This window comes from Trachinotus anak, unplaced genomic scaffold, assembly GCF_046630095.1.
Source record: "Trachinotus anak isolate AG129_WGS33_773 ecotype Australia unplaced genomic scaffold, CSIRO_AGI_Tana_v1 ptg000002l, whole genome shotgun sequence".
NCBI classification, from domain to species: Eukaryota; Metazoa; Chordata; class Actinopteri; order Carangiformes; family Carangidae; genus Trachinotus; species Trachinotus anak.
The window spans coordinates 10,854,620-10,878,502 of NW_027273853.1; the positions used below are offsets into that span (position 1 = coordinate 10,854,620).

A 23,883-nucleotide genomic window follows, 5' to 3' on the forward strand; every position below is an offset into this window, starting at 1 on the left:
GAGTCAAGCTCTGCAAGAGGACATCTATATGAGGAATTATTTATGGTGGCATGAAAACAAGCACGAGGAGAGTGAATATGCGTGATTTCATCCCCTGCTGGCTGATGATGCCCGCGTGAACTGATGGAGGGAGACACAAGAAGGAGCTGGGGTTGTTCACCCGTGGGCCCGCCGTGATGGGATGCTCCTGAGTCTAAACAGCATATGGTGCCTCCCTGGGCATCAACACACATCCTACATGTCCAGCAACACAGCAGGCTGCGAAATACACACACACACACACACACACACACACACACACACACACACCACTAACACAGCAGACACACGCACTTCTAAATACACAAAATGGAACCCACACTTGTTTCTTTCATTCATGCTCAAACAGAGAAGGCATTTTGGAATGACCCAGGAGATGAGATGTCTTTGTAATAAAACGAAATATCCTTATGTTTTTTTTGTCTTTTTCTTTGACCATAAATAAGGGCGAAACAATATGCAAAAAAAGACTTATTTTGGGGCTGGGGCATCTCTATAGCATCACACTGGTTTATTGTTTCATTTATAATGGTACGTTGTGACACATTTTACCTTTTTGACAAAAATTGCAGCTCCTTTTGGATATTGCAATTTCGAAAATATTTTTGATTAATTGTTCATCCCTACCATAAATGCTGCACTAATCATGTTAAATCTCAGAAGATCTCAACTCAGTATTGTATGATTTGACATTAATAACAGGCTTTTATAGTTCACTGTGCATGTTGCGAGGATTGATCGAGGATTGGTCTCTAAATTATGGCATTAAAACTGTTAACAATAGAGCTGAAAAACTGATCGATTAATTGAGCAGTCAGTTTTTCAAGCAAAAAAAAAACAAAAACATTTGCTGTTACTAGCTTCTTAAATATGAATAAATTGAATATCTGCAGGTTGGTCAATTAACACACGTGGCTTTGAGCTCTTCTTCTTGTTTCATAAAGTAAAGGATTAATTAGTTGATCCTTAATTGATAATGAAAACAGCTGTTACAGCCCAAAAAGTAATTGATAACACATTTCCTCAGCAACTGTCAAAACATTAATGGAGATGTGTTCATTACAGGATATTATGTCACATTATCATTTAGGTTTGAGCAGATAAACACAAATAAATTCAGAGTGTATTTGGTGTCTGTGAAATCTTATTTTAGTTACAGTGGACAAACACAGAGTATGGCCTCCAGAAAACGGAATGTGTCATGATAATTAATCAGCAGACAATATAATCTACAGAGCATCAAACACTGTGATTGATTACGTTGTCTTAGGACAACCTTCACCGTGTTTCATTCTTCATGCTTGACTTCCCCACCATGGCCACCATCTTGATTCCGACAAACATTACATCATCCTGCTGGTTGTCCTTCACTTGACCCTACGCTCAACTGCTCAAATGGGTGGGATAACATGAACATCAAGCCTTCCTTGAAAAGAAGCCAAAATCATAATAGAAAGCTGTTATTGTGGTATTAATAGGATCCAGACTGTATTTTTGGAACGGAAAATATTGTACATGATGTTGGTTTAGTGCTACATTTCCACTAATCCTCAGCCGCTGATGGTGCTTACTGTCCAGGTCTCTGCTCCTGTCATAAATCATGTGGGGAAGTCAATAGAGTTGTTGGGATTTATGTGGGTTTGAGTGTTCTCTCTTGAAATGATTTGTTGCAGATGAGGGACACGAGCCTGACCATAAAAACAATTCAGAGGCACGAGTCATTTTCTTCAGATCTTCCACTGACATCCGAGGACTCTGCTAATCTTTACCCTGCATCCTTAAAGTAATGAACAAGATGCTATTTTGATCCAATTCTGTTCCTGAGAACTACAAGAAATCAAATTTTGGGACCTTGGTTTATCAGTTAATAGTGATGCATGTTTAATTAACATCGTAAAAATTTGAGTTTTATATTATCTTCTATTTGTGAAATGCTATCATTTCAGAAACAAGCGGTAAAAATGTTACAAAGCGCTGCTACAGAAGCTGTAAAGTCAACATATTGCTACAAGATGTGCGACATGATGGTGTTAGATACACACAGTGCAGAGTGCCTACAGTGACCTGCCATATGTCTCATCAGAGGACACATAGGCAGGCCTTGCTCCTGAGTCACAGCCTCCAGAAAAGGACCCAACATCTGCCATCCCCTCAACACTTGCAACCTTCACACGCATCACGCATGGCCAGCTCCACCTCACTGTCACACAGAAACCCCATCCATCACCTCCAACCATCCCCCAGTGCTTATCACCTATAGGACAAAAAAAAAAATCATCCCTTTGACTCTGCTCTTACATAACAGACCTGTCTCACCTAAAGAAAATCAGCTGCTGTTCCAATCACCATGCCCCCCCCCCCACTCCTCCTCCTCCTTCCAATACGGCCTCCTACAGTGTGTAGTCGTGATAAATCTCCTGCACCCACCCCCCTGCGCTCCTCTGCTCCCTGCTATCTCTCTTACTCTTGCACAGCCTTTGTGGTGTGTCTCACTCAGGTCCAGCCCTCCACTCCCACCGTTGTGCACCTCCATGCCTTCATCACACGGGAACAATCTCCCTCTAACAGGCCCTGAATATGCAGATTGGTTAATTCAGCTGCAGTTGCTCTCTCTGTAAATGCATCTGCAGCACTTTCCGAAGACCGAGCAGCGAATAAATGCTTACGCTGGGGCTTTTTTTTTGGTGGTGGTTGGGGGGCGGGGGGTGCCTCTGTCCACGGCAGACTGCAGCCAAGGATGGGAATTTAGAAGTGGGATGGGGGCAAGCAGAACTAATAAGAGATTAAGACTTTGACCGAGGCAAAGCTCAAGGCCCTGTTGGTGACTGATCCTGATCTGTTAAGGAGTAATTAATTTAATTGTACTTTTCATCTTGGCTCAGTTGCATCTGCTGCTGCTGATACATGCTTAGTTTCTCTGCAACTCACCTGGTTACAGCCTCTGCAGCAAACATTCCTTTAACATTTTTCCAAAACAGCTGAGAGGGCAGGAAAAAATACTGCATTAAAAACAGATCTTTCCCAAAATCAAAGCACATGAAACAGAAACGGGAACCTCAGTTTAGCATCCACACTGCAGCAGGGCTCCACGCTAGGTTTGTGTGTGTAAAAGATGTTTTTTTGCCCCATTGCCGTGATGAAATATAACACAAATAAGGATGAGCTGCATATTCAGAAACATCTCAACATTGATTCATATAAAAACACACAAAGCAATGAAGGCAAATCCCCTGGACAAATCCCTGATTTGTTTTTTTAGAACAACAAAGAAAAGTCATACAGACTAGTCTGATACCAGAGATTAGTGTTGTAAATAATACAGAGAATAACATTTTATTTGATAATAGAACAGATGGACTGATGAGCACAAAGAAATACTGGAAACACTGCTGCTTCGAAAAGGGACGAGGTGTTGTTGATGAACACTGAAAAATAACTTCAGCTATACACAAAGGCACTGGGTGCATAAAAGACTGTAGTTTCCCCCCTGTCTCCATCTCTGTTGTGCTTTCTGCAGCCTTAGCACTAAAATCTGATTCAAGCTTTCTGTGAACAAGTGCACTGCTTGCCAACACAAATGACAGCGGGAGTGGGCCAGGCGCCAAAGTCCTCCCCTGACTATCAAGAGAGAAAAGCAATCAAAAGAAGCAATCGATATAAACAAAGTCTTAACTACTATTGATTATTTACACTGATGGGCAATGATGGTTATGAACCTAAATTCATACACTCATTTGATTAATAACGTTACTTTTCCGATGAAACAGCCAATCAGGCGAGATTTTTTAGTTTGAAAGCGACTGCAGATCATCCAGCGGCTCAGAGGCAGTGTTGTGTCTGTTGTGACATTTTAGAAGGATGCAATGGAAACTGCTCCTCAGCTCAGCATCCTGCAGTCTCATCACTCACTGTAAGGCGGACCGTTACTTCCATCAGCTGCATTTGAGTTTGGGCAAGTCAGCAACTTTTCCTCAAGTGCACACACAGCCTGTACAAAAGAAATATACCGTGGAAAAGGCCAGGAGCCCTTTAGCTGAGCTCTCAGTCTCTGGTGAGATAGTGGCCTCTTGAGCCACTTGAAGCGTCCTCCAAGTGACAGGCCATGAAGACAAATGGCTGCGATGTGGTAAGTCATTCTCTATGACTTACAGAACAGGAGAGAGAATAACAGTGACATTACACTGCGTTTTACCTCTCAGATGAAGGCTTACGTCGTCTGTGTATGGCTCAAAATCAAGGCCATCACTAATCTGTCAATTACAGCCTAAAAGCATTCACCTACAGCAATCACTGTCAGGTTAACTAGATGGGAGCTGAATACTGATTTTGTAATTACTTTTGAAATGTGGGTCTTTTGTTCAATCAATCATGACAATTCATTTTTCTGGCCGAGACAAAATTTTCTGTGCTGTAATATTTCCATTGTTTTTTTGCTTAGTGATCTGTTGATCTGTCAGTTCACCACTTTGGATCAGATTGAAATATTTGAACAACAATTGGATGGATTGTCGTGACAGCTCGTACAGAGGATGAATCCTACTGTACTGACTTTGGTGATCCTGTGAGTTTATATCTGTCACCACCAGCAGATTGATGCATCTCAACAACTAGCCAATGGGTTGCCTTGAAATTTAATACAGATATCCATGTTGCTCAGCTGATAAATCTGAATGACTTTTCTTCTAGCCCCACCAGCAGGTCCAGGTTTTCACTTATATAGTGAAATATCTCTGCATCTGCTGGATGGATTGACACGAAATGCGGTACAGGTATGGATGGTGCCTGGATTATGTATTCTCATTTTTTGTTGATCTCTCGACTATTTCTCCAGAAGCAACACAAAGTTGACGTCTATGGTTCTGAGTGAGATGTCTCGACACCCTGCCACCCTCAGGATGAATTTGATGAGTTTAGTTTCATTAATACCTCAGCATGTCAGAGAGTGGCTTAAAGCTCTGTGAGTGAGCTGCGATTCTTTACTTACACTAGAGTTAAAGGTAAACTCTCAAGACACAGAAAACCGTATTTCAAAAACTTTTTTTTTTTTTTTTTGGTTCAAGTTTTTATGCAGCTACAAATCAGCAAATCTATGTTACTGTTGCTGACCAATACTTATCAATAATTCCACCCGCTCAGTGGTTTTGTGGTATCCTTTAATGAGATGGAGCGTTTGAGCTGAATTCACAGTCAGGTCATCGCTGAGCTGTCAACACAATATAATTCCCCTGAGACTGAGGCCCTCCAGCAGCCTACTGCTCCGTCTGGAAACGACAAGGTACGTGTTACAACTGTGCCTGCTTTGATTTATGCACATCAGAGCTCTGAAACTAAAACACTGCTTTGTGGATTATTACATCTTATGCATCTACAAAAACACTCAGCAGCAGATATTTGATGATAATTGAATGTGACTAAAAAGACCAGACATGTAAGAGCTTCACTTTGAGGCCTTCAAGGGTTGAGACACCTGGGACACCCTTTTTACTGAATGTGGTTATGGGTGTAAATCGTGTGTGCATCTTTCAACAACCTCGATGCTCAAACCAAGTTTCTTCATAGAGACCAATAGAGAATTTTGAATCTGAACATCATTTTCATCATTTTATACATTTGGCATAACATTAGCTATATCAAGTGGTGGCCCATGGAAGCAAAACTTCACCAGTCACTTTACCCTTTTCATTTTAGAACAGATTAACCGAACAATGGTCAAAATGAAACGAGGTTAGACATCAAACTTTGACTGTAGTGAAACTCAGGATTTACTTCTTCAGCCGAGAGTGGAGGTGAACGCATTTGTGTCCGCATGAAAAGAGGAAAACAGATTCTTGCAGTGAGATTGAAACCATGCTCTCTTTATAAGGTGAGTGTGAAGCTATAGCAAGCAGCCAGTTAGCTTAGCATTCAGACTGGACACAGTGGGAAACAGCTAGCATGGCTCTGTCCAGCAAACTAAATCCACCTTCTAGCACCTCTGAAGCTCACTGTTTTCGTGTTGTATCTCTTTGTTTGATCCATACAATTTAAATGAAACCATAACATTTAACTTGTGCAGATAAAACAGGTCCCGGGTAGTTATTTAACCCAGCGTTTTGGCTAAGCTAACTAGCTGCCTGTGGTAACCTCACATGTAAGCTCTCCTACAGTGATATCAATCTTCTCATCTAAGTCTTCACTAAAAAGCGAATTAGTACATATGTTTCCCAAATATTAAACTATTAATTAAGGAAACATTAAGGCATGACAAAGGAGCACCTGGCAATATTTGTATCAAGCTTCTACAATCCAGCATGTAGATCAAATCTTTGGATACTGGTGAAAAGAACTAAAACCATTTCAGGACGTAGACGACATCAGCAAGATGACTCCTTTGCCATCATTATCTCTAATCTATAAATGTGAATAGGGCACCTCTTTAACCTAATAAGCACCGTGGATTTTTACTCCTTTAATTAGTTTCACTAATCAAAACAAACAGCATACTTGTGGGACATGCATGATAATGAAAGGGCCCCTCAAGCCTCTTGAGTTTTCTATATTATCTGCAAATGTGGGATAAATGGTCACTTGTGAAATGTGACTTTACCACCACTTGAGAACTGTGTGTAAGCGATGCTTGAAAATTGCTTTTGTGCAACAGGCTCCTGGTGCCAGTCCCAAATATGCTGCATGCTTCTTTGGTTTTTAATAATGACATTTCCTCAGTATCGTGTTTCATACGTATCACACATCTCACTGCTTTTATGAAGAAACAGGTCCTTTGTGCAACCTTCTTTGGCATTAGATTACATTAGAGGGACTTTGTTGGGACATTTTGTATTTGGTGTATGGTTGTACAAAATGTGTTGTCTGTTTCTCACAGTGATTTTATCAATCAAAAACAGAGACTGTGAGTATTATTTCAGCCATAATCAAATCTTTCCTCCTATCAGATTGCTGCCTTTTTCATTTTGTATATTTTGGTCATACATCACTTTATCTGCTATTAGGTGATTCAGCTCATTAATACACTGTGCTTGCGGTACAGCCAGTTTACTTACATTAGAGTCAAGGAGATCAATGCTGTCCAGGCTCTTGCTCCTGTGAATGCGGCCCTTGATGCGGCGGAGTGATGGCTTGCCCTGAATGGTGCTCACTGAGGAGGCTGCTGTGATGGAGCCAGCGGTTGGGCTGGGGTGTATCCTATGGTCAGTGGGGAGGGAGTGAGAGGAGGAGGAGGACAAAGAAAAACAACAGCACTACATCAGGGCAAGTAAGTACACATCCAGTATTGTTGTATCACAGCAGGATAAAGTGCCACAGGCAAGACTGAAGCTGAAGAGGAAGAACAACTGTGGTCATGTTTCTGCTTTTCAAAATGCCACAGTCCCCTGCTGGATAAAATGGCATTTAAAAAAAATCTATAATTGGATTTAATGTCACATAGGCCCTGTAGGGGAGCTGGTCCAAGCTCAGGAAGCACTGCAGCTTCAACCAAGAGAGCTGTACAGCTCTGTGGGCTACACCAGCCACACTGTAGTTGGGTCATGGTGAGATATGGGGAGGAGACACACTTGGCTGACCCATCATCGATACTCTCAGGAAATGTTCTCCCCTTCACAAATGACATACTTAAGCACCACTGTTGGAGCCCTGCTGACCGCATTAAAACCCTCAGCTTCTGATTCCCTTTGTTTTCCCCATGTTTGTAGCTTAATTGCTGTGTAATGTGCTGTTCCCCACAGAATCAATCAACCCTGTGGGGATGGATTGATCTGAACTGAATTGAAAATTCACTGAAAATATTAATCAATCCATCTAGAGCAGGGATAAGTTTGCAAACCAGCCACATCTATATGTTTATATATCAGTTAGACTTTTTAACAAGGCACCCTTTATAAAGTGTCTGTAAGTTGTAACTTATGTAACTTTAGCAATGATTAATACATTAATTAATAATAATGCAGCTGTAAATGTTGGTAATCTATTAATAAATTCTTACAAAAGCCACACCATCTAATATCAATAAATTATTAATAAACAGATTATGTTCTAGCTACTTTGCAGGAAGTGGTGCAGTAGAATGTCAAAGAAAAAAGACAACAGATTTTCTACCGAGGATGATGAACTAGCTAAAAACAACCCAAACCTATTAGTGGCTTATAATTGATACATAAAACGTAAGTATTATTAATTACCATTACTGAAACCATTAGGAACAACTTCTAAAATATTTATAATGGATGCCTCTTTATAAACTGCTACCATTATAACATTTACATTAACAAAATTAAAAAAACAAAATTAATAAATCAATTAATCGATGGACAGAAACGTCATCATCGCCTTTTCTGATTACCAATTTATTTCTTAAGTCATTTTTTCAAGTAACAAATTAATTGGTTCCAGATTTTCTACTGTTCTGTGTTTTATATGATTGTAAACTGAGTTTCTTTGGGGTTTTTTGTGTTTTTTTTTTTAACTCTGTTGGCTTCATAAAACAAACCCTTTGAATAGTCAGCTTGGCTTTTAGGTAACTGTGACAAGTATTATCACTATTTTCCAACATTTTTAAGATGAAACAAGGATTGATCACTCAAGAAAATGAACTAAAGATTAATCAATAGACAGACCAGGAAAATTAGTGCCACTGATGTTTAGTACAGCCACAGATAATTTAGTATAGGAGCTGTTTCCCATTATTTCACTGCATTCATACAGCATGGTGTAACTTGTACTGTTGTTACAGCCTCTTCTCCTCATCTCTTCCTCTATGTCACACCAGTCCTCTCTCTCAGTGTCATGGAGGACAGTCAGTCCTAATGAGGATTTACCGAACGCAATATTCAATGAGGAAAAATCCTGTCTACACAGTGCTCAGAGACAGTAGATATCCATTAGCGTGCTCAGCAGCAGGCCCCGAGGAGCTCCTGAGGTTTGGAGACTCAGCAAGGGAAATTATGAGAGAAAGGAACGAACAAAGATGGGAGGAAAGAGAGCATCACCTTCCACTTTCTCTCTGCATTAATTCAATAGTTGCCTGGAGGGGAGTTAGGTGCTTACTGTTTGGAAATGAAAGGTAAAAGCATTCGGCAATACTTGCAGTCAATTACAGGCGACCTCAGATTGTTCTCATAAACACTACAGCAAACATGACTAATGAGAAAAGCTGCTTGGACTGAATCACAGGCCCGGTGCAGTCCTGCACATTCACAGGCTCATTTCTTGGATGTTGATTCTGAAATGGATTCCAGCCAAAACACTTGAGGCCACAAAGGCAGAATATAACACGGTGCCAGCAACTGTGCCGACTCAGATATAATGTGCAGTGAATGATTTCACATTGCTGTTGTGATGAATTCTTCTTTGCTATGAAATATGCAGGTATAATGTGTTTCACTTGAGGTTTGAGACAATATATAAAGCTGTGACATTGAATGTTAATGTCTGCTTTTCACTTTATCATGGGTTATAAGTACATTTTGTATTTTTTATGACACATACTCATGGAATAGAAAATCATTTTAAGGGTGCACTAAGACATTTTGGGAAATAGGCTTATCAGCTTTCTTGCCCTCAGTTATATGAGAGGTTTGACATCACTTTAATGCTCGTACACTAATTATGAAGCGACAGCCAGCAGTTGTTTAGCTGGTTAGCTTAGCTTAGCATTAAGACTGGAAACGGGGAAACAGCTGGGTAGCCTGGCCTCTTTGCAAAGGTAAATTGCGGTTTTATAAGGGGTTACTTGTGAGATTATTTCTTGTAATAACTTTCTTAGTGTCACCATCATTGCTACTTCTGGCCAAGAAGTAGTCTGGCATATAACCCCACATAAAACTGCAACTAGTAGTTTTTACATTAAATTGTTAAAGAAATGAGACATAAATTGTTAATGCATAAGCTTTAGAAGTGATGGTAAGCAGATACGTTTGGACAGAGCCACGTTTGCTGTTCTTCCCCTGTTGCTGGTCTACATGCAAACCTCAGCTCGCTGGCTGCTGCTGCAGGCTACAGCTTCATAGTTAGCATACAGACATGAGTGCGGTTTCTTCTCACTTAACTGTGAGCAAGAAAGAGATACATGTATTTCCTAAAATGTCAAACTTTCCCTTCAATTAGTCTCCTCTCTAACTGGGCTACTTCTAATACTGTACACATAATATCATTGAAAGGACAGTGTATATGTTATATTTGCTGATTTCAGGTGGCAGAAAGTGAATACATTATCTTCATCCGTAAGAGGCCTCAAATTGTTTTTGCTGTTTTATTTTAGCCTACAGGTCAGGTGCTAGCTGTGTGGATGGTTCATGATACAATAGTAATAGTGTCTCCTTGGCCCTGATATGATGATTGTATTGGAGTCTTGGACATTTTGTAGTCTCAGTGAGCACAAAAAAAAATTCACCTCAAAAGAAAATGGAATAAGATCAATGCCATGACCCCCACTGGCCCTCACCGTCCACTACAGAGTGTGATTATGTAGTTCACAGATAAGGTCCAGCAGATGCCTGATGCTATTACAAAGAAAGAACAGACACACACACATTAATCAGTTGTGGGACTTTATGCTGTCCCTCTGTTCCCTCTCTCTTTGCCTGGAGGAGCCATCAGGTACGATTAGTTTGAGCAATAATGGCTACTGCTTAATCAGCAGGTCAATAGGCAATGTTACGCTTCATTCCTCCCATCTTGGCCTGTGCTAATATAACACTTAACAAAGAGAGCAATCCTGACCAGTGTCTGATACACACACACACACAGACACAATAAAGCACATACATGGTAAATGAAACACAGTCATACTCAGCTAATAAACAGCGCGAGCCTAAATGTCTATCTGCTTTTGTTTGGGAGAAGAGGTGCAAGTTAAAAATAATGGGAAACATTACATAAACACAATAGACTTGTTGTATTATCCTTGCAGGCTTGCAACAGAGTGTAAAGTTCATTAAGTCAGGTTAATGCCATGCTTTGGCTGTGTGCAGGCGGGGGGAATGGGTTTTTAAGACTGCAGGCGAGTGGAACATCTGTTTGTAAAGACTAATCCCAATTTAGAGAGCTGCTGCTGCTGCTATTCAATCTTTCTCAAAGGCAAGCGGAGCTGTGTTTCCTCTAATTTTGGGAGAATGTGATGCACATGGCTCACACAGTCCCTGCTCAGTGGATGGTGATAGTGTTCGGGCAGAGCGGTGTGTAATCTCACCGCCACACGCTGTGAGATCAGCAGAACAGGAAGCGACTCTGACCATTTGACCAGAAATGGGACAGAATTAATGCTGCAATTATGTAAAAAGCAACCTTAAACACAGGATGCATGAGTGATACAATGAGCTGTTTCTTTACACAAATGCAATGGAGCCATTATTTCTGTTGACACCGGTGATGTCACATCCTGCTATATAGCCTAAATTTTATGAATGACAAAAATATGATCTATAAAGCCTGTTCAAATCCCTAATGGAGTGGAATATAGAGCTGACAACAACACAATCATTTTACTTGGGAGCTAATGAATTATTATTTTAATTATAACTTATATATATATACATATATTATACTACTATATTTTAATGAACTGTTAACTCTTGAAAATCAAACATAATGACAAATGGCAATCATGTTACCAGAGCTCCAAGAGATGACTCACATTTAACACAATTTACAATCAGCTCATATGAAAGAGAAAACCAGCCAATCTTTTAGAAACTGTAACAAGAAAATATAATTGCCATAGATTCATTTTTAAAGCAATAAACAGATCAGTTATTTTAATACTAGCTGTATCTGGAGTATTTTCTTAAATCTCTGACTAAAGGCACAGTGTTAATGAGTATAGAGCAGTATTGATCTAAAGGTCACTTTAATCAACTTATCAATATCATTTGTGGGAAAAGGTTAAACCAATAAACCTGGCAGAGAGAAGATGAAGGACAAGTCCTCTCATAATAACACAGGTGTTAGGTAAGAATTTGAATTACAAATAAAATGTTAAAGAATTATACAACCCAAGGCTTATGGTTACACCACACATTTATCATTACAAAGAAGCTTTAATTGTGGTTTTTGGATTTGAAAAAAGAGATTAGATTTATGATTTAGGTGTTAAAAAGTGTTACTATACTTTTTTCATTTCAGTCAGTTTTACAAGGTCTTTATAAGCCTCTCAAATAAGGACACTGAGCACTACATACAAAAGTACATTATATTATATTCATTAGGCTCTATACTGATCTATACTGCACACACTCTTTATGTGTTTATGCGTTTTCTTGTATGATACATAGTCAAGGAGTTGCATAACTGCTGAGGGCAGGTAAGGCAGTTTAATGACACGACCACTGGTACTATTACGATCACTACGACTATTACTATACAATATGCACTATTTCTGAAACTACACCTCTCTACTACTGCTGCTACTTATTTTACTGGTGATATATGAGGATGACCATTACCACAAATATCAGTCCCAAATACTGCATGTTCATGCATGTGTAACTATCACCATGTTATGTAAATTATAACAGGTTATAAAGCAAAGTGCAGGTGTTGGTGTCTCATTGTGCCCAACAGCAGATTCAAGCCTTCGTGTCATCTTTCAGTATTAGGTCTTTGGCCAGCTTTAAAAGCTTTTCCTATTCTATCAACATTTATAGAAGGGATGCTGTGATTATTAAGCTTAGAAACCACACCAGTGTTTTTCCAAGTTTTCTTTTTTAGCCAAGTCTTTCTACTACCACTGAAGAAAATTAAATGCAGGCTGCAGAGTTTCAATTTTCGTGAGGTATTTTCCACCTTTGATTTTCAATCATTATGATTTCTGTATAATAATGGAATGGTGAATTGCTGAATTAGTGACTTAGCACAAATACAAATTGGAGGACTCTTGAAACTTGCTACAGGCAGGTCATTTATCACAGTGACTATCAACTCTGCAATAGATCAATTATTGTTAAGCGCTAGTGAAACTTTACATGCAGATTGATTTGAAAAGTCTGTCATTTAACAATAATGTGGCTAAAAATTAAATGTGGACATGATGTACAGGTGATGATTTACACCACTATGGCAAATGTCAAGTGTGATTACAGTTATGGGCATTAATGGAAAATGGCGCCTGAAAGCTGGGAAAATCACACATTGAAAAATCTAAACCACACCGACATGATAAATAAAATGGTAACAGGCGCATGTGTAGTAAATGGAGTGCAACATGCAAAATCCCTGGTGTGATGCTCTCAATGTCGTATCATAATAAAAAGTTTCTAGAACAGAAACACTAATTATAAATTGATCAGTGTTTGTAATTGCTTATCAAAGGGTACATGAGACACAAGAGCATATCACAATACAATATTCACCGCATCTCACAATAGTTGGGTCAACTGCGCTTCACTCAAGCTGTAAAAAAAAAAAAAAAAAAGATTTGGTTTAACAAGGTCAGAGCTTGCTCTCAGAGTTACATAACTACTTTAGCCTTTTGTATCAGTGCACTGCTGTAGATGAGACAAGAAGCTCTTTCCAAAATCCACTTAAATATGGAAATGTAAATATCAAAACTACAATAACAGAAGAAACATGAAAGGGGTCTTGTGTCTCAGTGAAAGCCCTTATCTTCTCCCAGGAGGGCAATTAGGCTAATAAGAAGATGACTAAGGAATATGATTAGCCAAAGAGACCAAGAGATAAAAAGCTGCATGTGATAAGCCTCTGACCCCCTGCAGAGATTACAGCTGCACTTTGACTTCACTGTTTATAAAAGGTTGGTGGTCATGCTTTTGGGAACATTAACATTTGGGAACATTAACAGCTACAAACATCCTGCTGTGCACGTACTCTTTGCATAAATGTATCGGCTTGGGCTGTAATTTCACATGTCCTAACGCTCAGGCTGTGGTTGTGTTAGTGTCTCTGAAGCTCCTTTGATCATGATAATCTCTCTCAAGACAATGTGACGCTCAGGGATTTTCAGCGTCAGTGTTTTGTCCTCGCTTGAGTGACAGAAACGGTTAAGGAAATGATTCAGATTGGTTTCAGAGGGGTGACGAGAACAGTTAAGCCTCACACACTAGAGCCATGCCAGTGTCGTGGCATTATGTGGCTAAATGATCCACACTGTGCGACACATTTTGACTTTGTGTGCAACACTCACTATCAGAGTGCCATTGAGCCTATTGACTCCTAATTAACCATCTTTGCTTTCAAGCAAGATGGTAATCCGGCTGTAATGAGGGAAACTATGTCACACACGTCGGCAGCAATCTGCTTACAGCGAGGAAAAGGAATGAAAGGAAGTCTTTCTTAAAGTAAACAAATGAGGAAGGCCGCAGGAGGAGAAACAGGGAGAGCGAGGGGTGCTCACTGCGATATGCTGTAGCGTACAGGCACACAGAGTAATGGGGACACTGAACAGGTGGATAGACAAGACACAAACACACATGCTCAGAGCAGAGAATGGGTGGATAATGTTTAATAGACATGACCATGAGAGGTGCACAGCGGCTCGGCTGCAGCACAGGAAATAAAAACAGGAGAGGACCACGTTTCATGCTTTACATTTTATTCATTAGTTACAACACAGCAGTGGGGGTAAGAGTGGCTGAGGAGGGAGAGCGATGGTGGACCACATGGTTTGGCTTGATGGTGACATCTCCAGTGACAACAGCAGTGCAGAGGAGGCCATATGGTACATTCAAGCACATGAAGTTGGAGAGCAAAGAAACAACGATGGGGCCATGACATCATCCTACGCATTCAACTTTACAAACTGATGGAGAGGAAGGACACACCGTGCAGTTATGGAGCCACTGGACTTCACACACGCGCACGCAAAACTCCCAGCATGCGGAGTGTTAGTCGCCTTACCCACTGTGTGGCGGCCACAGTGGGTTTGTGATGATTGCAACATGGTGCAGACCGGCTGCAGTGGCTGAAAGGAATATTATGTCATTTTGGAGAGTGAGCGGGCGCACCGTGGCTCCGTGACCCGCTCATCATTTGACGAGATGTGGGAGGGTAATGTGGGGAGGTTGGGGGGGGGGGGGGGGGGGGGGCGACAGCTCGGCTCATCGCAGCCCCCCTCTTTTTTTTCTCCAAACCTGCATCACATTATCATCATCCTCATCCTCATCATCCTCATCCTCATCCTCATCCTCATCCTCATCATCACCATCCGCACCAAGATTCATACTCACCACATACGCTTCCTGGGTGGAAGACAATGTTCTTTGTTGGAGGCGGTCACCCCCAGAGCCAGCTGCATAACAGTAATGTATTTCTGGTAATTCACCATGGTACTGTCCACCGCTACTAAAAATCCAACCCAAAGAAAAGCACAGGTGATCATATATTTCTTTATTCCCTGGCATCCGCCTCCGCTGCGTCTTCCATGCTCAGCATCACAACGCCATTTCCAGCGCTGAAGGACTGACAGTGAAAACACTCCCCAAGGAGCTGAGCGAAAGGTGCCGTACCGCTGCGACCCATGTCTGCAATGACACTCTGACCGTGTTTTAGCGCCGATCCATCCGATTTCTTTTTCTTTTTTCTTTTTTTTTTTTTACTGTTTTTTTTTTTTCTTTTCTTTTTAATACGGTCAGGATTTGGACATTATCTCCTTCCTCCTGCCTCCTCCCTCCTATCCAGGGCTGGAAACACTCTCTTGAAAACGCTGCAGCGTCCAGGCGTCCGTGTGTGTGAGGTAGGGGAGAGAGTGTGTGTGTGTGTAGCCTACAGTGTAGTCAGAGGGGAGCGACTGGGAGGAAGGGGAGGAGGGAGGAGAGGCGAGGGGGGAGACGGAGTAGGAGGGGGTGGGGGTGCTCAGTAGCGTCCGTTTAGGAAGTCTAAAGTTTGTCATTGATTACTCGCTTATTCAGAAAGTCGAGTGTCTTTGTGTTGCGCAATACTCTGGAGAAGCAGCAATGACTTACAGGGGCGTAACTAGAAATTCTGAGCTCCCCCTGAAAGCCTCAGAGCACACACACACACACACACACACACACACACACACACACCCCCCCCACTCCTTTTTAGGAGGTGGGTGTAGGTGATTTTTTTTTTTTCCAGAAGACATTTTGACATTTCACAGTCGGAAAATTATAAATAAATGGTGGTCTTGTTCCATTCAGTTGCTTCAGTTTCAGGGTCCTGGTGTTGTGCAGTGCTGGCTGCATTTTCATCCACCGGTTTTTAAGCACATTTTCAATGTGTGCATAAAAAAAATGAAAAATAGAACAAAAACACTGAAGTATTGCAAAAAAGTTTTTACAAGAAGCATGTGACCTAAACGTTTACTGAGGCTTCTGCTCCACTAAAGAGATGAAAAAGAGGAAACTGTTCTTCATATTACTACAGACCGGAGAAATGAGCCCCACCTACAGCTGATCTGATAAACCATACTCCTAGTCATGGATGGAAATGCACATACATTTTTTATTTTTTATTTTTTTTTTTGTGATTTTTCTAAAAATTCGGTTCGGATGCAAACCCACCTCATGCCTGGGACACTTGAATAGAACAGAGCCATTGCTAATGTTAAGCAACACCTGTGCTTTTTCAACCAAACTGAGCTACTGTTTGACAGAAAATCTTATTGCAAGGTTACTTACTTGAAATCTTCAGAGACTTTCAGCTGCGTCTGTTGGCTTTCATCAGTGAATGGAGTAAACTCTTAATATGTTTTGTGTGTAGTTGGAGTAAACCGCTCCTGCTGAGGAAGGCAATAAGATACAACTCAACACTTGACTTACTGGAAATTTACAGGAGCTTTCAGACGCATCTCATGGCCTTTACCAGAGAATTTCTATCAAGCAGACTGACTGCTACGTTTTCTGTCCAGGTGTGATTTCCAAGCTCAATGAACCTTAAAGCTTATACTGTACAGAGACTACTACTCAGTAGTACTACTACTCTACTCAGTGTAAAGTGAAAGTACTGTGAACGTCCCTGCTAACTGAGGAGACTTTATTAGCCTCTGTGATTACTTTTAACCTTAAATGTCTAATTGAGTTAGCTCCATTTTAAATGAGCAGGGCAACCCTAATGCCATGGATTTGTGCTGCTCGTGTTACAGCCTTTCTGACTGATACAAAATCTAAGTAGTCAGACTGCCCACGCTCAGAGACGGTAAACCTTTCAGGCATTTCTGTTGATTTTGTCCTGATTACTGTTTTTATGCCACACAAAATGGCAGGTGGTAACAGGAAACAGATGGTGGTTAATTTAACTTAAATGTCATGCACAATACATTTTGGGAGAGCAGTTTAGATTCTGGTCAGGGACCCTCCATCAGTTGATCCAGCGGTCCATGCAACATACTGTATACTGTAAATACTGCATACTTAAAAAAAGAGGAATAATATGGTCGAGAGAGGGGTTTAATTCTATCACACAAACAATACATTCATTGTTACCGACTGGATGGATGAAACTGGTTGATGTATGATGTCGATTCATTTCATCCATTTCGTTCATCACCAATGCCGGTTTATCCTGTGCAAGGTCACAGGGGACTGACCTATCTTAGGTCACATTGGGCGAGAAGCAGGGGTGCACCCTGGGTAGGTTTGCAGTCTGTCACAACCATTCACACACACAATCACACCTAACTTTGAGTCATCAGAACAAGCTTATTTTTGGGGCGATGGGACGAAACAGGGCACCAGGAGGAAACCAAAGCAACTTGACATAATGTTGCATCTCATTGTAACATTGCAACGCATGAATGTGGTGCTCTCAGCATATACAGCACATTTTTCACAATCCTTGGAAGTGCAAGTTGCATAGCTGTATATGCATGCAAACAAAATGACAAATAATAAATGTTCCCTAATGAACCTTACTAGTAATTTAACATTCAAGTGACATTTCGATGCTTGCCGCACAAATATAAAATATAGGCCTATGTGTTTCGGTTTGGCTGCACATTATACCGTGATTTAGCGTTTGCTGAACTCATGGAGGTGCAGTGCACAGCAGCTCTGCCTCAGCACTGTGCCCACACCACCTGTCATTAGCAGCAAATAGAGACTGGCGTGGGTTGTTTTTCAGTCAATAGACTGACACACTCGTGCCGTTCTAAGCTTTGTAGTAAGTCGATTAGTCTAGACTTTGAAGTCTAAGCGGACAGAGCCGCCTTCTCACCTGAGTAGAGAAGTGCACTTCTCACTCTCACTAGACCAGACAGACTTAAAGAGTGAACAGAGAACAACACAGGCGGTCTGATGAGGCCAGGTGAATGAAAACTGAGGATGTTATCTGTTGTGAACAACGCAAAAACATAATAGCAAAAATAGCTGATGGATAGTTTTTGTAAAAAGGAAAAATCAGACTGAAGGACACGCTGGAAACGTGTCCTCCAGAAGATTTCCACCATCCAACTACAGAGGCAGAGCATGGCACTGACACTGCCAGTGTCAGGGGAGCAAATCCCTCTGTGGCCAATGTTGCTAAAAATGTATGCACCCATGGCTCTGAAGTGCTCTATGGATGAATGTATCCTCCACATGGTGTGTGTGTTATGTTAACCTGCAGTGCTGACGGTGTAAACTTCTCTTTGGCAAGTGCCAGATAAACATAAACTGCATGTTTAAGCACACTGTGACGTATGGTTATGTAAAATGAACCATCTGATTAAATTGGGGAATGATGAAAAAAATTATAAATGTTCCTATTTCTAAAATAAACACCTCAGCTTGAGGTTCAGGTATTTTAGATATTATAGCATTGACACTAAGGCCAAGTATAAAACACAGAGAGTGAACAGCAGGCGTACTCTGAAATGTAAAACAGCCCTTTTTGTGGTTGCTAGTTAGTTAGTTCTGGGTGACTGGAGGCAGAAAACCCTTCGGGGCTTTAAAAGAACCTAAATTCATCTAGTGCTCATATGTCTCATAAAATTTCATCCATGCAGTACCTGCTGATGAGAAGGCGTCTAACATTATCTGTGTACAACAAGGAAAAACTGTTCATTTTTGAAATAAACAAAAACACCACTTCAGATTATAGACATTAAATACTTTTGTATACACTTGAAACGAGCTTGGATTCTACACAGGTTTGTGGGTTTCAAAGAGAATATCTAAGGTATCAGTTCAAAGGTTCAAGTTTTGCATATTTATAGGCTCATTCCAGTATTTTTAGGCTCAGTGTTTCAACTTCAGTTAACTCAGCAAAGTAAATGAATAAAGAATTCAGTTTTGTTACACCAGAATTTTATTCTGGATTTCTGGGAAAGCAAATAGTAACACTTCATTTTGCAGCTCCACAATTTCTTAATAATATTTAAAATGAAATTAGGTATTAAACAGAAAATAGATGTTATTCATTTAGTTTGCAATATGTAAGATCTGAAAAAACACATCAATAAAACAATATATTAGAAACTTCCTTTTTGGTGCTGTAGCTCTTCAACTCGTGACCTCAGTATTTTTAAAATCCTGGCTCTGGTCCTGGCAATAAGTGGTGATAACAACAGTTACATTTTGAGCCAAAATCAATGTCAGATTTGGAGCTCACAGTGCTTACATTTATTTTGAAAGGATTTCTACTAAAATGCATATTAAGAAAATATCTGGCACAAGCATAAAACAGTTTCTTTACTTTAAGTTGAGATGTTTCCGTTTTCTCATACAGAAAGCGTCTACACTGAGTCCTGATTGCACGCTGGCAGTGATGTCACTGCTTCCTGTGAGTAGCCTCTTAAATCCAGTCAACAATCATCTACTACACCACTGAAGCGGGGATCATCAGAGCAGAGCTGCGCTCCAGCAAACCTTCCAGCAACGCACTCTGTCACCTCCCATTGACTAGGACGCCATTCAGATAACTCTCCTGATTAATCAGACACTACAGCTCATCATTATCAGGCATGTAAGACACAGTGGTCATTAGTGGTTGGAGAAACTGCCACAGATATACATGCACATTACCCAGGATTCCCTCTGTCTCTCTCTCTCTCTCTCTCTCTTTCACACACACACACACACATTATGGGGAGCTTGTATGGGAACCAGTAGCAGTGTGTCAGTGGGCAAGTGTTGAGACAGCAGTGGGTCAGTGGTTGTGCTGCAGTCTGAAGCCCACTGCATATCCATGCACACTCCACTGCAGCACTTTGATTTCACATTGGCATCCCCCCCTCTGCATCTCCACGGTAATGGCTCAGAGCAGCCTGCCCCATCATCACCCTTCTCACATGAGAACCCACTGCTGGCATCTTTTATTGTACGCTGCACACTCACTCACGCCGACACCAGCACGCTCACACAGACACACACAGGCACACGTGTGCACCAATAACACACTAAAGTACTTTTTTTTAGCAAGTAAATAGGACAGACAGGCCTGCCCTTCTTTCTTGTGTCCTTAGACTCTCTTGTCCACTTTATTCTGTATTGCAAAATCAAAGCTGGTTTGTAGGACTCAGAGGCTGCTCCCAGAGGAGACAAACCTGGACAAAAGCCCTAAGAACCACTACTGCTGTAACGCCGTGATTTATTACTTTTGCACCAAACAAAGAGAAGTTCACAGAGAAAGTCCTCTTCACATGAATGCACTGCAGCAAGAAGAACAAGAGTAATGAAACACACGCACGCACGCACACACACAGTCACACCTCAGTGCTGTCGCAGTGCTTTCTCTCTATGTGCTGTGAGGTGAGTCATCAGCACAGAGAAGCATAACCTCACAGCTCCAGCTAATCTCTCCTCTCCTCCTCCTCCTCCACCTCCTCCTCAACCTGCCAGCATCTCATTTTCTCCACTTATGGATGAAGGCACGGTGACTTACATCATCACTGCAGCCTCACATATACATATAAGGCCTCAGATCCAAACACATGGCCAACCCATCCTTGTGAATCTCACACACACACACACACATCCTCTGCAGGAGAAAGTGGTATACCCTGCAGTTAAAGCAAGACAGTTATCCAATCGATATTTCTGCATAATCATGCATTTAATGCACTTAAATCAGCGCTTGAATTTGCTAGTTCAGACTGAGAATACTGTTCTAGAGGTTTTCCAACAGTCCCATGAAAACAGTTTGGCAGTCAGTGGTCCTTAAACTGGATTCAAACTGGATCAGAGGAAGTGTCCAAAGCAAAGGGGTGAAAAGAAAAACAAAAAAAACCCCACACAACTTCTCTGTGAGAAGATGCAGTTCACCATGGGAACATATTCCCAGGTTGATTCCACGTTTATAACAAGCACGGCTGCAGACTCTGTCACACAGGGACACATGCTGGCATGCAAACTCTGAACCCAAGCATCCATGACTTGAGGCACTTTCTGTCCTACTTCTCTTAAGAGTGAATAAACAAAAGATTATCTTGTTTTTATCTAGATATACATGCAGTGAACCTTGCCCGGCACTTGACTCGCTCATCGTGTGTGAAGCAGCCTGTATCAACAGTCAATATCGATGCAGGGATTTAAGAATGGATCAAAAAAACATTCTCCTTAAGCTCTGCCTTTCCCTAACAGCAGCAAGGATGTATGTCAGAATACAATGATGGTGATGGTGGTCATCATCACCATCATCATCATCACATACAAATGCACTCAAGAGTCTTTGGCGTATGCACAAATGAAATATCTGACTCAGAAACACAATTTCAAGAGGACTTACGTTGCCTTGTCAGCGTACTGCATCTCCTGTGGAGGCTCTGTGACCATTCTGACTGTGTGTGCTGCTATGGGATTTTGTTGTGTGTGTTGGTCTGTTGCTGTCACAGCCTGTCTGTGTGTGTGTATGTGTGTTTGCGTGTGTCAGTGCCGAGGGCCAGACTACTGGGATAGCTGTCTCCATGCTGACTTTGCTGTCATACATTAAAGAGGCCTCCTTAACGGTCTAGGGAGTATATCAGCTTGTCTGTCCTGTCACGTCAGGCATCACATCCAGGCAAACCCTCACCCACTCCACCTCACACACACACACACACACACACACACATACACACACACGCATGTATACACAAACTGTCAAACGTTGCCTGCTTCTCCCCTTGCCCCAGCCCCGCTGTGTTAGCTGGGCCAAGGGTATTCTCCAGGGCTCCACCCACACCCAGAAAGACACCATCACTCAGTCATGATGCATTCACAGGGCCTGACACACAGTGACAAAAGCAGCCTCCCACGACTGTGCAGCGGTGTACTGCACTGCTCCACTCTGACACACAAAAGAGCAGCTCAGCCAAAGACACTTTATGCTCCTCTTTTCTGTCAGTTCATTTATGCACGCAGTTAAGCCTCACCTTTTAAGACGTGAACATGGCGCAACAACGGTCTGCACTTGTGTATAATCATTTCAGAAAAACTGCTAAATTAGACATAAGTGGCAAATGAAAGGACAAACCAGCAGAACGTTCTCAACAAGGCCACCTTCTCAGAGCTCCTCAGCAAAGAATTGACAAGTGTCTACCTGGTGATGTTGCCTCTTTTCATGTTTTAGCACTGCCACCTGAGAGCACCATCTGACAGGCTGGTCCAACATACGTGTTCAACTGGCTTAAGATCTGGTGGCTGAAAACCCAGAAGCATATGATTTACATTGTTCTCATACTCGTCAAACCGACAAAAACACCAACAAGGAGTTTTGAAATTTAAATAGAAGCATATTTGTGCTTTCTGGCGCAACATATCAACTTTGAACCTTGGATTTAACCTGGCCACCAAGTTTGACTTTATCTAATGTGGCTTGGAAACACGTTTATGACACAAGGATGACTCAGTTGACGCCTTGAACATTATGTAATCCAGCAGAAACAAAAACACTCTCGGTATGAGGCTTTCACGTGGCATCTGTGATGTGTAAAGTGGCTCTCACCTGGAGTCAAACACAGGGTCGGTGTACATGGGAGGGAAGCACAGAGGTTGCTCCCCTGGACTGTTTGGGGGCACGGGGAGGCCCCCTTTCCTCCCCCGTCCTGAAATACCATCTGTAGGAACAGATTAATATATTAGCCACTTTTTATAGCCCTGTTCATTTACACTTCTTGTCCTGTGACTGGGTGGGAAAGCAGAAGGTTTCATAGGGTCTTAATTGTGGGATATTAGCCACAGATACATGTGTGAGCACTCAGTTTTATATAAATATAAGTAAAACATAAAGCACAGACAAGGCCCTGCAGACTGGAGCCACGTTGAGGCCATATGTTGTCAGAGGCTGGTTAGGAGCGCTGGCGGCTCAGTAATCCCCTCAGCCATCCAGATTTAAGTAGCTATTTTTGCTGGCTCTTAGTCTGTGGCGCTGGCTTACTGCAAAGTAGTTTCCCTCTCTTTATATTGTTCTTTTGTTTCCGACTTCTCGCATAAAATTAAACACAACACAAGATGAGCGAAAATACTGAACAAATAAGTGGAACACTGCTACAGGCTGATGAGCTATAACTGTGTAACACTGAAGTGAACATTAGCACAGGATCACACAGCCTTCTAGTTTGTGTTCAGTCATTGATGTAATCGGTGGCTAACTGATGCCTGTACCTTCTCCATCCAACAGAAAGGAGGTTAGCAGGTGGGGGCACACTTCCTCCAAAACAGAGCAGAATGAGTAGAATGCAGCGGGCCCTTTTGAGGACAGATGGTCCAGGAATATCTCCGTTCTTTTCTTGTTGGAGTCTTGTCCCAGTATTTCCTTGTATTCCCCTAGTGAGAAAACCTTATCATACACCAGGTAAGGAAGTACAGTGTTGATATCCAGCTCACTCAGGATCTTCTGTCGGTGCTGCTTGAGGATCTTGGCCGCCCATCTCTTCTTCTTCCTGGTGCATGGCCTCCTGCCAGACCTCTGCTGCTGCTGCCTCTTCTGCTTCTTCACAAACCACTTCTTGGTGCCGCTGCCAAACATCTTCAAGTTGAG

At 41.6% G+C, this 23,883-nt stretch overlaps 1 protein-coding gene across 5 annotated transcripts in view; it reads right to left on the reverse strand.

Annotated features, from left to right (window-relative positions):
- Window positions 1-15,922, reverse strand: part of tjp1b (tight junction protein 1b) — a 54,573-nt gene extending 38,651 nt beyond the window's left edge. For 3 of the 5 annotated variants that reach the window (XM_071496212.1, XM_071496143.1, XM_071496126.1), the window contains exons 1-2: window positions 15,216-15,921; window positions 7,080-7,221 (exon numbers count right to left, since the gene is read on the reverse strand). In XM_071496212.1, coding sequence (XP_071352313.1) covers window positions 7,080-7,221; window positions 15,216-15,367 — 294 coding nt within the window. In that variant the 5' untranslated portion in view covers window positions 15,368-15,921. Of the gene's footprint in view, window positions 1-7,079; window positions 7,222-15,215 lie in introns of all 5 variants that reach the window. The other 2 variants (XM_071496133.1, XM_071496151.1) reach the window with 2 other exon arrangements.
- Window positions 15,923-23,883: the final 7,961 nt, after the last annotated feature.